At 50.7% G+C, this 17,798-nt stretch overlaps 1 protein-coding gene across 1 annotated transcript; it reads right to left on the reverse strand.

Moving 5' to 3' along the window:
• Positions 1–1,616: 1,616 nt before the first annotated feature.
• Positions 1,617–12,281, reverse strand: C2H8orf76 (chromosome 2 C8orf76 homolog). Its single transcript, XM_066991259.1, has 7 exons — positions 12,216–12,281; positions 11,447–11,503; positions 9,647–9,742; positions 6,682–6,825; positions 5,345–5,862; positions 3,089–3,221; positions 1,617–1,952 (listed from the first exon to the last, which is right to left on the reverse strand). The coding sequence occupies exons 1-7, from the start codon at positions 12,279–12,281 to the stop codon at positions 1,746–1,748; spliced, it is 1,221 nt and encodes a 406-aa protein (XP_066847360.1). The 3' UTR covers positions 1,617–1,745.
• Between the last annotated feature and the right edge of the window lie 5,517 nt (positions 12,282–17,798).

The raw sequence follows: 17,798 nt of genomic DNA on the forward strand, positions 1-17,798 counted from the left end.
TTATCCTTTGTCTGTAGCTACTCATGACCGTAAGTTTAAGAGAACCTGGGAAAAGTCCCTGTTTCTGTAACTTTATTTTTTTTGCTGACATGTTTAGCACAAAGCTTTTCACGTTTCTGTGGCTTTTCTGCAAGACATTCTATTGCTGCTGCCAACAGTGTGATTAATTTAGGGCCCCTTACAGACAGTCTTTGCTGCAAACAGCAGTGAGCCTTAAAAGCATCCCCCAGCCTTCCAGGTGGGCTTCCTGCCATCCGCACACGGTGCTCTACACACGCACACCCCCAAAAAATTCCACCTAGCAAAGCGGACGCATGCCTAAAACGAGTATTCTGTACTACATGAGCGCATTCACGCTTCCCCGAGTTCCCTTGCCAAGCCATCGGATTTCATAACCAGCTGACCAGGATGTGGTTTAATCGCATTAAGTCACCAAACTATTACAGGTAATTTGACAGGGCTCAAGGCGGTATTCCATCTTTCCGGGGAGATTTCACGCTCGGCTTAGCAGTGGGACGTGGCACACCAAGTATTAGCGGCCGATTTCCTAACAAGCTTTAAAATCCATCTGAAAGTTGCAGATACAAAGTGTGTTCGTGTACGGTGAATGACATTTCAACTGTGAGTTACTGCAAGTTTCAGCACTCTTTAGTAGTTTTCGTAGTTCTTTAGTTTTCTTAGCAGAAAGAAAACACGAAGAAAAGTCACAGCAAATTATGTCTGAGAGATTCCCAGTTTTTTAATCTCTCCGTTAACATTTTTACAAAACGCTACTAAGAATTTACAGGTCACAGGTTAACAGGAGATAAAATGGGGGAAACAGCACACTTTGTTTGCCTCAAATTTGAATTGTTTCAAACCAAAGAAACGACAAGATCTTCGCTGCCTTCTCCTGTGCCAGCCCACAGCAGACAACGTCAACGCTTCAGAGCACAAAGCGAAGTGCTGTCGCTGTGAACCGAAAACAGAGCATAAGGATCTGTACGATGCAGGAACAACACTGCCAATTTCCCCAGCAGAGGATTTTCTTTTCCTTGCAAGGTTTTACAAAGGATATGCTCTGACTAAACACTCTTCAGCACATATAAACAGCCTTGACAGTTTTTCACCTTCCTTGTATAAGCACCCTGAAGACTAGGCTGTGGCTAGCTCTACGCCTGCAAAAGCATTCAGCCTAGGCGAAAATCTCCTTCCAGTTCTAAGTTAAACAGTTACTATTTAGATATTTTCCCCCCAAATATGGAATTATTGACAACTTTGCAGCATAAATATATTTAGGATTCCTAGCCACTCAACCCTGAACAGTAAATCAGTGAAATGTCAACTAATCAAGAAATATTAATTTAAATTGAAATGGCTAATTCCAGGGCTCTAAATGCAACCATGTAGGATTTAAAACCGAGGAGTTTTCAAACTGGGCATTAAAAAGGAAGCCTTGCATTCCACCAGCATCACAGACCCCCCATCTCAAAAATCACAAGTGCTTCAAGAACCCTGTGAGGTTCGTGACGGAAAGCTACCTCTGAAAGTTAAACCAAAAGGGCAATTTTACACTGGATTTCTTATTATTTTTAATATAAATGTATCAGTGAACAAAGAAAAACATGAGACATTAAGACTTTAAATGCAGAGATTTATGTACGTTCTTAAAAGATATACAGGAAGAATTCTTAAAAAATATGAACATTTTTGGAAGTATCATTCCACGGTCATTTGAAGACACGATAATACAAACAACAAAACGTTTATGTAGCCAGAGGTGGGCTATGTGTATCTGAACAGAACTGTCTGTCGGAGTGGCATAAACCCTCCTGGAGCCCACCAAACCATTTGCTTTCAAATTCTGAGGCCGAGGCAGTTACCAGCGAGGACAGTGCTGACGAGCCTATGCATTTCACCTCACCCTGGAACTCCTCTTTTAGTTTTTCTGGTATCAGATCCGCCCCCATCACCTGCAAACAGAGTACGAAAGAAGGTGGGAAACAAGGAAATACGTTGCAGAGGAAACAAGGAATGTGACAACAGCCAAGCCATTTACACACGAACCATACTCCACCTAGGAGACGTTTCCAAGCCACCATTAAGTTGTCTGCCTGTTGAATTCTGCAATAAATATGGACAATTGAGAGGCTTCACAGTGCACAATCCCTCCCAACTTCGGCCTGTGCTTGTATGCGGGGATTTTTACTGTGAACAGCAGGGGAAATCTCACCCCCAGCTCCACGTTCAACGCCCACCTCCCAGGAACACCGACTGCGGTCTCCTGCTGGGGGGTGTCAGGCCGAGGGAAGCAGGGACGGGATTTTCTTTTCACCAGCGTTTTCGAAACCTGCGATAGTCTGCATGCTACTGCCCTCTAATGGATGAAACCCCGCAAGATCGTCTGCCAACTTGGCAAATAAATTTGGCTTTTAGTAACTTAAACCTGTAATACTGGCAGCAAAGTTAAAATCCCGCCAGCTTCTTTTTGTTCTTTAAAATAGAACTCCATAAATGACACTACAAATGTTTAAGCTCTGTGAATAAAGCCATATAATATTAATCTCCTCCTCTGTAGTTCTTTTAAAATTAGAAGCCAGTACTCAAACTGATCAAAGAAATACCGTAAAAGGTTGTCTCTGTCTTTTTCTGAAAATTTTCTGAAGGAGCAAAGAGTTTAACAATCCAGTGGCCCTCGGCGCAATCTCCACTCGCATTTCATGCCCGTGATTCACTTGGTGGCATCTGAAGTTGCCAAGATAAAACCTGCATCCCAGGAAACGCACGGCGACGATGATGCAAACGCAAGTCCAATGAGGAACGTAACAACCCTGAGCGCTCCCGCAGGAGGGTGCTCATCAGAACAATCTGAGGAGGAGAACCTCAGCAGAACGAAGATCCACCCGCGTGACACACGGCAGCGCCGAACAGTTCCGGATAACACGCTCCCAGGGCATCCGCCCTGGCTAATTTACCTCGCTTCCCAGCACGGTTAATTAGCCGAGGGGAGCGTCAGGCAGCTGTACGCATCACCTGGCCCAGGCACCTCACCCAGGACTCGGTGCTGAGCTGCCCACAGGAACCTCCACCCAGGGCCACATCCCCTTACCTCGCTCAGCAGCAGCGAGGAGGTCTCGCTTAAACCAAACTGCGCCACTTTGCCCTCAATTTCCTTCTGACTTTTTATGTTGTTCTCCAGAGCGAAGGACGCCTGTTGCGACTGGGTAAGCTGCAGTAAAAGCCTGAAATGAAAAAGGCAGCTGAAGAGGGGACGGCTGGAGAAAGAGTACGTCAGCAAACCTAAAACCAACTGCAGTATCGTACTTTAAGGCAGCTCTTCTCCCTGACTTCAGCCAGCTGCACAAACTGAGGAGAAATGAACACGTGTAGCAAGCTGCTCTGGTTATCCTACATGCTGCGATACTGAGAAGTACTTTTAAAAAACAACATACCAAGTATCTCTGCTGGCTCTACACAAACATCTGCCTTCCCACGTAGTCATGCCACAATTCAGCAGAGAAGCTCGGGTCTGCGAGCACTACCTGCAGCGCGTCAAGCACCCCACACCCCGAGGCCGAACAAGACAGCGGTGCTTTGCTGCATATGGCACTGATTATTTCAGCGATTATTTCTGCGACCTGAAAAGCCAGAAATTTGCTTTTTTTTTAGCCAAACATCAAATACCTTCAACTATCAAATATCCTGGCAGTTTCCAGAGTCCTCCTCCCACAAGGAGTAAAACGTGTCAGCAGAGGAAGTCTCTGTGCATGTTCAACCGAGTAACCACTGAGACTTAGCAGGATCATTCTGAAACTATGCTTCATTCATGCTTTATACAGAAATAAAATAAAAATCTATCACATTTACCACAGCTAAATGTGGCAGGTGTTATAATAAAGGTGTGCATTTGTAGCAAGAGAAAACGTTAGGCCTTAGCCGGCAGTTTTCACGTGAGCAATATAAACATCAAAATCTCCACGCCTCAGCCAACAAACCGTGGGTAAGTTCAATAAAGTTTTCACAGAGAATTCAAAGTAAAAATGGGAAGGAGCTTTTCTTTCTTATGGAACATTTTTGGTTCAAAATTTACATAACAATATTAAAAAAGAATGAAATGTTGAAAATGAAACAAAACCATTTCTCCGTTTTTGTTGCTGGCAAAACTAGAAGAATTAATTATTTACAATGCTCTAAAGCAGCCCCTTATTTACTGAAGAAAGCCGTACTCACATCCCTTTTCCAAGTGCCATTTACCCCTCACACACAACATCCACGTCTCACTTAAAATCCAGCGGACCTGAAAACTTTAGATAACCTGACACATAAACCCTGGGATGGGAAGAGGTTCCCCCTGGACAAGTGTTTATGCAAATATAAAGCACAACCAACACCTTGTGAATCTGTGTAGGGAAGCAAGGAGATCCCTGAATTTACAGTTGTCTCAGTGCTGAGCCACACGCACTGAAACAAGAAGCACAAATTATTTTAATACGAATGTAGCTTAATATTGGACATCGATACTAAATCTATTAACTTCTCCCAAGCAGCAATTAAATCACCTTCTTTCAGTCAAAGTACAGTTAAAAACTACTCCACCAGTTTTAATATTTCTTAAAAATTGCCTGCACAGGGCAGTTATAAGGTGTTCTCTGTAAAAACGTTCATAAAAAGGCATTAAGCACATTCAGTGACTAACACGTCACTGAAAGGCAAGAGGAAAAAAAATCGAGGCTATTTTAACAAAAATCATTTCCTAATTATCTCTTTGAAAGACCGTGTTGTGGGGATTTTTGTTGTGTACAAGAGTTTTAGTAAGAGAAGGAAGAAAAGGGAAGAGCATTGTAACACAGCCTTGTCAATCGGCTGTCACAGAGTTCCTTTTTCAGCCTCATCCATTATGCAAATTGGTGTATTATTAAAATAATACGCTTTTGCTCAAGCATGAGGCTTCAAGCAAATAAGCCAGGTGGCACTCACAGACGGAAGACGGGCTAGCCTTCCCTCTGGGGGACTTCAGCTGCTGCATCTTGAACAGCAAAGAGAAAACAGCCACGCTCTAACAGGAGAACCCCTTTTGTATAGAATTATTGGAAAAAAATCACATAATGAGATCATTAAAGAAAAGTTTTGCTTCTCAGCGTTGCATGACACTGACTCTTTCCACGCGGATTGCAGTTGTTCATGGCTGGTGGACTTCACCTTTTACATCTCAAGCAGTAGCAGGGTGCCTCTTTGTGTCGTCAGCACCGAAACAAACCTTGACACTGAAAATGGAAGCTGAAAATCTCAGGGCTGGGTAACAATATGCTTAAAATTGTCCTGGACTGGGAGAAGTCAGCATTACTCTAAGGACGCATTTCATTACCTCGCTCTAATAAATGAGGCACATGCCTTTATCCCAACCTCCCTCGACACGCTCTGCTCCCAGGGCGCGCAGGCTCCCTCCATCCCTTTGTCCTTTCTCTCAGGTTCGGGTGAAGCACAGGGGGTTTCTTTTACAGCTTGGCTGCTGTTACAAGTCCCTGCGTTCTCGCTCTTCGTCTCTGCAGCAAGGCTGGACCAAAGGCCTTCCCTCTGGCTGGCTGATCCGTGAGGCTGGAAATGAATCTCTCTTCCAGTTGGTATTTTGGAGCGGCTGTCACTGACACCAACCTCTTCAGAGCGGTTTGTATTTGTCTCTGGAATGTGTAATGGAGACAGGCTCCCTAAAAGGCTCGTGTAAGCTTCAGCGAGTAACTTCCAGTACCACGGGTTGAAGGGATGTAAGCAGATCAGCTGCTGCAGACACAGCATCTTTTTTTCTACGTTTTTCAGATCCTGATAAATGGCAAACTGCAGGTTGAGCACAGTCGTTAAGTGATCCGTGTTAGTGGCGCCGCTTCTCTGGAAACCAAAGATAGAAGATAAAAGATTAGTAACAAGAGCAGAAGAACAGAACCGTCCTTCAGAGCCTAAGAAAACATCTCCCTGAATAACGACAGACAAATACCTCTGGAGGTAATTTTTAAAATGTGCACGACTGCTCTCTGAGCTTTAAATGATACAGCGCGACACGGCTCGTGCAGGATCAATCTGGCAGCACTGCCTCTAGTTGCCTTGTCCCAGCCTGACAGACAAGAAGGCCCCTGAACATTTCTGCCCCTGAACTCTGTCACTTGCTTATTTGCCTTCAGTATGAAACAGCTGCCCTTCCTGGTGGTATAAATACCTTTTATATACAATAAACAGCAGCAGCAAAATTTCAGCAGATTTCAGAGCCTCTTGACATTTTCCTCTACGGAAAAAACTCCATTAGGGGCTAGGCACTCTTCCTGGTGGCAGTTTGGCATCGAGTACATGGAAATAAAAGGAAGTTTCGAACGGTCACTTTTATAGTGGAAAGATTTAAGCACTCGTTTATCCCCTTTCTTATAAATCCTATTACGTTACGTTAATTCTGCCTGGCAGAGCATGATATTTAGCCCCTTCCAGGACTAGCAGCCTCCCTGCACGGGGAGCTCACCGTGGTACAGGGTGTTCTGATTTCTACAGGGTAACGATATCTGCAGTGACAGTTACCCTCTGCTTACCAAACACCCCGAGCACTGAGCATCCTGAAGGACTACACACACAAAGATTATTTTTCCAGAAAACAGTCCATATAAAGGAACTACTGGCAACGTTTTTATGTTCAAAGCATAAAAGAAAGACTGTAGGAGTTACCATTTTTTCTGCAATATCCAGAGCTTCCTTGTGCCTTCCTAGTTGAGACAAACACCGAGCCTGGCCCTCCTGGACATCCCGCCTCATGGCGATGTTACCGGGAGGTAAGCGGAGCAAGCAGCTGGAGTATTCACTCAGTGATTTCTGGTAGCGTTGGTAGAAAGAAAAGGCAAACAAAACAGGGAGAGATTGTCATTTGAAGGCTGTCCCGAGAGCATGCTTTGTTTACGACTGCACTCACAAAGGAGTAAATCCAGGAGCTGCAGCCCAAATTTTCGTGTCTCCACTCAGCTACCACCCACTGCCAGCAGCGCACAAAGGACCTGGAACCACGGGGTCAGAGAGCCCAGCTCTGAACCGCCCGAGTGTGGACGGCGACGAGCAGCCCCAGCCCCAACCCACGCCTAAGCACGGGCAGGGATTGCAGGAGGTCACCTCCTGGCCCAGGGCATACGTGACACGAGGCTCCTTCACCCCAGCTAACTCAGGGATCGCAGCGCTAAGCCTAAATTTGGCAGACGTTGCTTCAAATCCACGAACGTCTCGGCGAGAAGGTATGAACCTGCGAAGGTTTGAGCAACGAGAAGGGCTGTCCCTCACCTCGCATGAATAATCAGCAAGTCGGGGAAGACCGCAAGGAAAGTGAGCCTCCATCACTCCTGTACGGCGGCTCGGATTTGCATGAAATAATTAAATATTAATTGGTTCAAGGAAAAAGACGAGAATGAGCAATACTCCGTAGCTTAATGCTCAGGGCACTCACCAGGACTCCAATTAACATTTAAATACATTATATTAAGTATTCAGTGATGCTCAGACTGGAATCTTGGTTCCTTCCTCTCTGTGGGAGAGCTCAGACCAAAAGACTAAAGAGCAGAGCTCGTTCTCCCATCTCTCTAAATGAATATTTAATTATTCCTTGCAAACTTGAATAGCTCTCACAAAAAGAACCCACAAGCAACATCCCCGAAATACCTCCTGGCATAATGGCCAAAGTATTTCTCTTCCCTGGTAAGCTCACATTCCTTCTCAGGCAAAAGTGAGAGCTCCCTTACACCCAGTGAGTGCAGCAGGCATGAGGGCAGGGGGACCAGAGGAGGGCTGCAGGACGTCCCTGTCTGCCTTGCTACGTGACAAAGGGGTATAACCCTGGCAAAGGTTTGGCATTATGAACCCAAGCAGGTTCTGCAGTCATCTCTATCCTAAAAAAAGGCATGGCTTAGATCACTGCTGTCCTTGGTCTCTCCTATCTACTAGCTTAGGCTGGCATCAAAAACTGTTCACAATGACTGAAGAGATTCCCATTTACTTGTTTCCAGCCCCCTTTCTGAGGTCAGTGCTCTCAAATCTGTGATTTTACATGCAGACGCTCTCTACCCTGGCTCTGGTTCTGCCACAGTGATCCAAGAACACACCACCAGACGCGGCTGACGTGGATCGCTGTGACGGAAGACGGTCAGGAAGCAAGAGACGTTCTGTTGCGCTGCAGATCTGTGGGGTGCCAGTCCCTCGTGGGAGGGCACCGCAGCACATGGCACAGAGCAAAGCTCTTCACAAAAGCAGGATGTCTCACTGCAGCCTGAGGCACCTCCCTCAGCATACTTCTGTGAAGCCATTCAGGGCGTCTTGGCTGAGACTGGAAAATGTCTGTCAGGTACAGACAAGGCGACAGCAGCACTGGAATAATGTTTAAAAGCAGGACTGAAAACAGAACCACGAATCCAACAGGAAAGGCAACAGGAGTGTAGTCGGATGTTGGCTTGACAGCTCTGAAATCAGGGAGCATGTAATGCAAACCACAGCCTGGAACAGAGAGTGATCAGAGCTGAGGCATGGGCAGAAACAGCTGAGTTTGACCAGGAAATATGTCTGGGAAAACAAAAGACAGGATCCTGGAACTAGGATGGTAGAGGCAGGAGAGCACTGATGATGAGGAATGAAGCTCAGCAAGCAGGCAGTGTGGAGAGGGCTTTTTTGTGGGGGCAGGACAAGGGGCAGTGGCCGCAAAATGGAGCGCAGGAAGCTCCGCACCAACATGCGAAAGAACTTCTTCACGGTGAGGGTGACGGAGCACTGGGACAGGCTGCCCAGGGAGGTTGTGGGGTCTCCTTCTCTGGAGATATTCAAGGCCCGTCTGGACGCCTACCTGGGCAGCCTGCTCTAGGGAACCTGCTCTGGCAGGGGGCTGGACCCGATGATCTCTGGAGGTCCCTTCCAGCCCCTACAATTCTGTGATTCTGTGGGGGTCTAGGACTGCAGCATGCAGGCACATAAACGGGGAACATAAATGCACCCCTGAGGCATAACCAGCCACCCAGAGCCAACAGAGGGGTGGGACAGGCAATGACCAGGGTCACGAGCCAACTGTCAGGGGCCTGATGACTCCACTCAGCCAAACCCTGACGGCCAGGGGGAGCTCTGAGAAAGGTGCAGGGCAGGCAGGCGGCAGCCTGTGAGGTGACAACCTTCGTGGGACGAGGCATGATCCCCAAGAGCACAGAAATCAGCCTGTTAACTCTTGCCGACCGTGATTTCAGCGATCACAAACATCAGCCCTGCTCACAGCCGGGCCATTAACATGTACGGGCTCGGTATGCATCGCCTCCGGAGGTCAAACACCATTTCTTTTAGGCTGGCCGGTTCGCCTTGGTTCCCGTTGCCTCCAGGAGATGACAGCTGGCTGAGAAAGCTTGCCAGAACAAAGCTAACTGTTACGGCTTGGGCACACTTTAACCAGCAGAGTGCCTCAGCTGACGGGGCTGTAGTGCCTCCCAAGGTGCCATCGAGCCGGATTTAGGTACCGCCGGAACTAGGGTCACGGCTCAGTCAGGAGGTTTTTACAGAAACCTACACGTCCACCCAACACACTGAGGGCTACAGGGCCTGATTTCAGCGTCCCGGTAGCTGCTACAGACCGAGGCACCGACTCGTCCCCAAGCCCGGTGCGTGAGAGCCGTGCGGATACCTCAAACTGCCGCTCCCTGTACGCCAAGTCAGCCCGGAATTTATTGCCCGTTAAGATCTCGGCGTCCTCCTCTCCGCCCGTCTCGCCGCAGAACCACTGGGGGCGTAAAAAAAAAAAGACGTAAAAAAAAAAAACATTTGTAAACCCGCGGCCGCCACGCTCGGAGGCGCTCCGGGGCGGCTCCCTCAGCCCCCGGGCGCCTCCCTCAGCCCCCGGGCGCCTCCCTCAGACCCCGGTCCCCGTTCCCCAAGCCCCGGGCAGGCAAAATCCCGGTCGGGGCCGGGGCTGGGGCCGCTCCCAGCCCACCCCATCCCATCCCGGCCCCACACGGCTCCTCCCCGGCTCCTCACCCGGGGCTCGCAGCGCTTGGCGCTGTAGGGCTGCCCGGCCCCGCCGCCCGCGCCCCGCTCCCTGCCGCCGGAGAAGAGGCACTCGGCGAACTCGCAGCCCAGCAGCGGCTCCGTCGCCGCCTCCATCGCCACCGAGAGCGGCCCAGAGCGGCTCCCCCCCGGCCGGCCGGCGGCAGCGCTCCCCCTGCCGGGCCCGGGGGGAGGCTGGGCGGGCGGCGCGCTGTGGGGCTGAGGGGGGCCGCGGCCGCCATTTTGGGCAGGGCGCTGTGGGGCACGGGGGCTGTGGCTTCCAAGACGCGGTTTTGGGGTCGTGCTGGTAGCGCTGAGCCCCTCGGGGAGAGCCACAGAGCATGAGGAGAGGCTGAGGGAACTGGGGGTGTTTGGTCTGGGGAAGAGGAGGCTCAGGGGAGACCTTAGTGCTTTCTGCAGCTGCCTGAAAGGAAGGTGTGGGGAGCTGGGGGTCGGCCTCTTCTCACAGGGAACCAGTGATAGGACCAGAGGGAATGGCCTCAAGTTGTGCCAGGGGAGGTTCAGGTTGGAAATGAGGAGACATTTCTTCTCAGAAAGAGCAGTCAGGCACTGGGACGGGTTGCCCAGGGAGGTGGTGGAGTCACCGTCCCTGGGGGTGTTCAAGGAAAGGTTGGACGTGGTGCTTGGGGACATGGTTCAGTGGGTGACATTGGTGGTAGGGGGGTGGTTGGACCAGGTGACCTTGGAGGGCTTTTCCTGCCTTAATGATTCTGTGATCCTGTTCCTGGTGTTTGTGCGTTGGTTTTACGAGGCAGGTGGTAAGAGGGCAAAGTTTACCCTCCCATTTGGAACAGGACTATTGCATTTCCCATTGCTCTGGTGAAGATCCTGGCCACGAGTCATCCTAATGGAAATTTAGAAAGATACCATAAGAAATACTTGAACTTAAGTGTCCTGTGCTTAGATGAATTAATTGCATAACTGTGGAGTTATTCTGTTGGTGTCCTGGTCCAGTGTGCATGCCAGGGTGGATGGGAGAGTATTTCAGTAACGTTTCCATTTGATTTCAGTTCTCGCCCGAGGCAGAATGGGGAACTTTTGAAATCTCAGGCTTTCAGAAGACAGGACTTCCCAAATCTCCCTGCATTCTGCATTGTTGTGCTGTGGGAAAAGGGGACACAGCAAAGTAAAGACTGATCCTAGAGCTTCTTTAAGACTTTAAGACTCAGACATACCACTGCTGATTAACAACGCCTAGCTATTCCAGCTGTCTGTCCTGGCTCATGCCACTACCATACAGAACGTGTATCGTGTTTTAAGCATACTGCAACGCTGTTTCCTCTCTCTGCCCTACTGGCCCTTTCATCCAGGGAAATCCATTTCCTCCCACCAAACCACCATACAAGTTCAGAGAAGGTGAGCTGAAAAGTTGTCCTTGTACTTCCCTAACCTGAAAATGGACTCATGAACCTGTGCCTACCGGAACAGCTTTCGAGGCCAAACCACTGCTTGTATGGATAATTTGAAAGGTTTCCTTCTAGTAGAGATGTGAGAAAGGGGTGGAGGGTGCTTGTGGTTTTTTCCTTGTTCTTTCTAAGTGGTTACATGCTCAAAATATCTTCCATACCAGCATAGCTATGACTGGAACTAGCATCAGCTGGTATAAATCCTTGGGTAGAAACTAAACGTTGGCAAGTAGATTTGACTAGAAAATGAAAGGGGATTGAGGTTTCTTTTGCTTCTAAGCTGACCATTTGGCAAACAAGCCCTCTTGAACATAGGAAGCTGCTTAACAAGCGAGTCTGGAGAGAATCAGGAGCTTGCTCCACATGATGCTTCAGTCTTTTCGTTACAAGCGTCAGGGTAGGCGAGCACAGTCAGAGCTTCTTGTCTGCGCACAGCAAAACCATCTGTCTCCTCTCTGCATGCAGACTGGTGTGCTGAGCTCCTGCAGGACAGGCAGAGGACACAGGAATGAATCTGCAGAGGTTGGCACTGGTGTCTGAACACTTACAGCGTCTGCGCTTCTCCTCACATATGCTGGGCACGTGCTCCTTTCCCACTCCTCCAGGACTGCCGGTCATGCTGCAAAACACAAGTCTGATGAGTACAGCACTAAAATCCAGCAGGACTATTAAGAACAAATGAAAAAGAACATAAAAAAAAAAAAAGGAACATGAGTAAGCAAAGTGAAATGTGGCCCCAGCTCAAAGTAAAACACAAAGTGCAAGGCGCTCCCAGGGGCAAACCCAAGTGCAGCCAGTTGGCTGCCAGCTTGGATTGCGGAGTCCTCCAGGGCTCAGGGTTTCAGCCATCGTTGCCTCTGAGGATACCAACGTGGTCTGCAAAGGCTCTGTGTTGCAACGCCGAGCATGCCTTTGTCTGGTAAATCAGTGATAGGGAAGCAATTCCTGAGCGCCACGCAGGGGGCCTGGCAGCTGACTGCATGCTTTGAGTCAGAAGTCACAGGCGTAATATCGCTTCTCCTCTTCCTTCCTTCCCTGGCTCTCCCTTTCCCCCGCCTCCCCTCAGACATTTAAAAGGCTCCTCGTGTATTAGTTACTGAAATGAAAAAAGTGCAACTTAAGGAAATTCCTGTGCCTTGTCAGCACTGGAGATTTGCTCAATTCCTCCTGCAAGACCCGAGTCATCGGCGCGGCTGCCAGCATGCAAATTCCCACTGTACTTGAGTAAAGCTGTTTGCCTGAGCTCGCACGGCGTGATTTGCCATGGTGCTGTCAGCCTGGGCTTCACGCAGGAGAAAACAGCTCTGCAAGAGGCAGCTTTGAGGGGGCTCAGAGATACATGAGCCTGATGGGAGCCTGTGCTGCCACAGCTGCTCCGTGTAGGCAGCTACAAGGATAAAAAGCCACAGATGAATCCTCTTCCTCAAGGCAGACGAGGTCTTACTCCCCTGCCAGCCGAAACCACCAGCTCAGCGGATGAAAATCAGGCCAGTGACACCGACGGGCTCTGAGAAGTTGCAGTCGCAAGTTCCTGCGCATCAGCAAAGCTGTTGGAGCTGCTGGCATGAGCATGAGCCAGCTGTGATGTGCTGGGACCCAGCTCCAGCCTCAGTGAGCTGGGGACAAGCTCGTGTGCTTCACCTCGCCGTCGGGGTGAGCCCAGAGGAAGCCCAGGCACGCAGGACAGCCCAAACGACAGGCAGGAATTCGTTCTGCTGCCGCAGCGTCTGAGCCTTTCGGCCAGGAAAAGAAAATACAGCACGGCAGACAGAGCTTGTCTGAATCCCGACAGCCCTTCTTCTCCCGGCTTCCCAGTCTATTCCAAGGCGAAATTAATTTGAAAGAATTGCCCCCTGGAGTTTCTTTAATTACTGGGTGTTATTATTTGTATTGTGATAGCCTCCGTGGGTGCATACCACAGCCCAGCCACGCTTGTGCCAGGAGGAGAACACACACCACAAAGGTTTCAAGAGACCGTTGAGCACACACAGGAGAAACAAGAAACCTCGGTTGGCAACCAGGGCCCTATTTTGGTCGGCAGCACTACCCACACACGTCGGCTGGGCAGCTCGCACATCATTTACAGGCTGAGCGAGACGTCCTGGGAAGGAGCTGCCCTTGGAAGGAGGCAAAGGAGAGACCAGTTCCCCCCTCAGCCAGGCGTGCTGCCTGCAGAGAAGAGGGCAGCGGGGCCCACAGGCGGCGTTCCTCAAAGGGCGGGTGGTTCCCGAATCATAAGTGGATTCTTCCAGACGTTGTGAAACATTCGTACCTTGAGGGGAGATTAGTTTGCTTTTTTTTTTGACAGTCATAACGTCGGCTCTTCCCTAAACACGTTCACGAAAAGACGAGGAGGAGCTCTTTATTTACTGACATTGTCTTGATGTCCTTGTCTCCCTCTACTTATTGTCTCCTTCCTTTTATTGAGCCGGGCGAGTTCTTTACAGCAGCAGCCATCTTTCATCCTCTTTGCATGGTGCCAAACAAGGCGATACTGTCCACGACGGGCACAGGAGGGTGATACAAACAGCATTTCATGCCGAAGGGCATACAGAGGCTATCGCTGGTACAAACCACCACAGACAAACGAAGGCGATCCAGCAAACAAAACTGCAGTTGAGCTCAGGTGAGCTCTAGCAAATCTTACGAAGGTTCGAGATGCAGCTGCAGATCCCCGGAGCAATCGTCCTTGAACACGAAGTGGTCACACTCAGGGTGGCGAAAGGCTGACCCCTGAGCCAAAGCTCCCAGAAGCCACCGACCGAAATTGCAGAAAAACAACGCTCGGCTCGAACTCAGCCCATCTTTAAGGAAGTGCCGGCAGAATCGGGAAGGGCCTCCATCTGCCTCCAGCTGGGTGAGAACCCAAACGTGACACGGACAAAGCTGCACTCGCTAAATCCACGTCCGTCCCTGAGGAAGGCAAAGCCAGCACGAAGCAAAGGCAGACACGGGAGCCGACACGATTCCTTCCTCCCAAAGGGCAAAAAGTGCTCCAGTGCCTCCGCTGGCAGCGGGAGGAGGGCGGTAAATTGAGAGCAGGGCGGCGTGAACAGGGGGATGCAGAGGCCGGGGGCTGAGCAGAACAACGCCAGGCAAGAAATCGGGCAGAAGAGGTGGCGGTGAGCCGCAGACGGACAGAGGTGCAGCAGTGCCCCGGCCAGCCTGCCCCAGCAGCGAATCCAGCGGGCAGGGAGCCTCCTTTGCCTCTCTCTCCTCTCCAGAAGGAAGCAAAGCCACGGAGTTCGGCTTCTCTGTGAGTCGGCGAGCCAAGCCACGGTTCTAAAAAGACACAAAAACGAACGGGGAGATGAGGGGTTGCGCGTCACAGAGATCAGGATGAGAACCGCTTGCTGCGAGCAGAACCCAGAAGGTTTTTAGGAACACCTCGATAAGGGAGGATGCACCCCCCCAAAGCTGGCTCATTCGCCTGATCTACCTTAAAACGGTGCAACCTTTCGAGCCCCTGGCGAGCCACATTAACTAGGCCATAATGCTTCCCCCGCAGGCCTCGCAGAACCCAATAAAGTCGTTACTGCCAAAAGGGCGCGCTCAGCACAGCCGCGTTGGGCTATTAACGGGCTGCGCAACCATTTCATGTCTGGTAAGACAAATGAGGAACAGAGCGAGCACGCCCTTGGGCTTGACGGGAGCGTCGTTGGAAAGGGGAAAAAAAGCTTTTCGGAAAGGAAGGAAAAGGTGATGAGGTGCCTGGGAGAATCCTAAAGCAGTCGTCTTCCCGTGCAAGCCGGCACCTCGCCCTCGCTGGGGGGAACCACGCGCCCCCAACGCTTCCCTCGGATGCCTGTTGCGGGCAGTAAGGCTGCGGCTCCATGCTCCGGGGGCGCACGCTCGCACCAAAGCCATCGCAGCGGGCGGTATCGGGCCCAAGACTCGCAGTGAGGTTTGTGGGCCTCCTCCTGGGCCTTTTCTCCCCCCGGTTTTATCAGTTAGCCTCCGAAAACTCATCATCTTCCCCCAGCCACAGTTGTGCTTGGTGCTTAATTGCGTCTCGTGATGAAACCAGGGGTGTGGAGACCGCAGCGGACTTGTTCCCTGTTAAAACTTCGCTTGGGGCTGGGCAGGGCTGAGAAGCACCGGGCAGCTGCTCCTGTAGGACACGGCTGAAGAAGCCCTGTCTGGCTGCTGCAAGCCTCTGGTGATCCAGAAAACCGAGCTGGCTTCCTACGGTATTGCTGCCTTGCAGGAACAAAGAGAAATAAATCTTAAAGAACTGGAAAACAACCAACCAACCGAAAAGCTACATCAAAGAAATACACAAAGGGCTTTGGGGTTGCCCTCGAGTGCCCCTCACAACTCGTGGGCTTTCGGTCCCACGCTCCTTGTCCATAAGGAGGCTGGCAGGGGACAGAGCTTCCACACGGGAACGACCAAACTGCTTTTTTGGGTTCTCCGGTGCAGCTTCTGCACAGCTGGAAAGGACCGGTGAAAATTGTTGTTGAACGTAGCTTGTGTGGCTCCACGCTCGCCTCGTACAGGTACCAGCGTGTCAGGAAGTGCAAGAAAAAGCAGGGGAAAAGCTCCACTAAACACAAACAAAATGCAGGAATCCAGAACGGGCTTTGCCCGCAACTGCCCCCTTCCCCCAAATTATTGGAAATGAGATGAATTTAGAGCAAAGAACGCCCTGCAGCGTACACCAGCGGTGCAGGGCTTAGCTCTGTGGTGTCGCTGAGAAAAAGGAGGGGCCATTTCCATCCCACGGTGCGAGGAACTGCAGGACTGAGAGCATCATGGCTGCGGTAGTATTTGCACCATCTCCTTTAGAGCACGGCGTTAACGGGGCCTGTTCTGGGGAGGCCTCTTTTATGTTAGTCTCTTAACACAAACTTCGCTGAAATTGTTGGTTTTTTTCCTCTTTGGTTTTCATTTAGGAAAACTGAAAAAGGGTAAGAGCATTACTGCCAGCACTGACTTCTATTTTCACCCAAAGACACAAACCAGCTAGGTGAGACCACCAGTTTCTCCCCCTTTGCCTTTTTTTTTTTTCCCTTCTACCGAATAAATATTTTAAGGTAATGCACATCAGCACCGAGACTGCAAGGAGCCACAGATGGGAGGGAGTTAGTCACAACGCTCACAGTTCCACTGGAAACCCGTATAGTCAAAGCTTTCGGTTTACAGTACTTGAAGCGCAACAAGTCGTTTCGCAGCCCCAGACGCCACAAGACAACTTACCAAGCAGCCCCGAGACCACCAGCAGTGTTCCAAAGCAAAGCAAAGCCCACGGGGAGCAATGTGACATCGCCCCGGAGGGGACTTTCCGGTGCAGCGAGAAAACTAAGGCGCTGCCCTAAGTGGTTCGGTACGTGAAATTATTAAAAATAGCAGCCGTCGGTATTGGTGTGAAAACAACTGGAAGGCGGCAGGGGCTGGGAGGAGAAGGCTGGGAGGGGGGAGACAGCCCCCGAGGCCGGCTGCTCTCCTCCGAAAGTACGGTCCGAGTTTGGCGTCGCTGCCAACGCAGCAACCAAAAAAAGGTCACTTTAAAAAAAAGGTGGTTGTGCGCGGCTTTTCCTGACTCCCTCTTGAGCTGACCGAATCTCAAGCAAGCATTTTTTTCCCCTCCTGTTTTTTTTCCCATCGACCCGAGTACAACTGTTTGGGCAGACACCCAGCTGTCCCGACCACGAGCGCTCGCCTCCAGGTCCCTACTTCGGTTCGGGGTGTAGTTTTTCTGCGCTGCCGCAAGCCACGGCACAGGAACGGCTCTGTTGCCTTAAACCTATCTTTCTCTTGCAGGGATCGGCGTGTGGGAGTGATGCCAGGCCCTGCGGGGACAGCGGGGTCCTGAGCACCCCTGGCCAGGGCACAGCGGCTGGAGCAGGGCACCGCGCGCGGCTGGGTAGGTGAGGGAGGCTGCCGGAAGGCAGCGGCGCTCCTGGAGCCTTCTGGGGCCGCCGCAGGGCTCAACAAAACGCCCGCCTCAGCCACTGCCTGAGGAAAACGCGCATTTTTAAACCAGCCCTGAGGTCGCCAAGTGTGAGGCCCAATTGCCAGGGCCTTCAGCAGGGAGGCTCCTACTCGCCCCTACTCCTCCCACCCCAAATATTTTCAGCGTGGTAATAAAGAGCGTCTCCCTTAAGGAGAGAAACCATAGGGACGTCCCTGCTGATAGGGCACAAGAGTTAGCAACGCGCTGCTGCCCCGACCCGCACGTGAAGCTGACCTCGTGCTGGCTCTCCAGCCAAGCCACTTCTCCGCTTGTATCGCGTCCGAGGCACCAGTGAAATTCGGTTTTGTGTAACAGGAAAAAAAAAACAGGCACTTGACGAGATCTGGTTCGTGACATTTTCAGACAAACATGGTTTCTGCTTTCCGCACAGCCCTTTAAAAACACACACA

This window comes from Anser cygnoides, chromosome 2 (assembly GCF_040182565.1).
Source record: "Anser cygnoides isolate HZ-2024a breed goose chromosome 2, Taihu_goose_T2T_genome, whole genome shotgun sequence".
Lineage (NCBI taxonomy): Eukaryota > Metazoa > Chordata > Aves > Anseriformes > Anatidae > Anser > Anser cygnoides.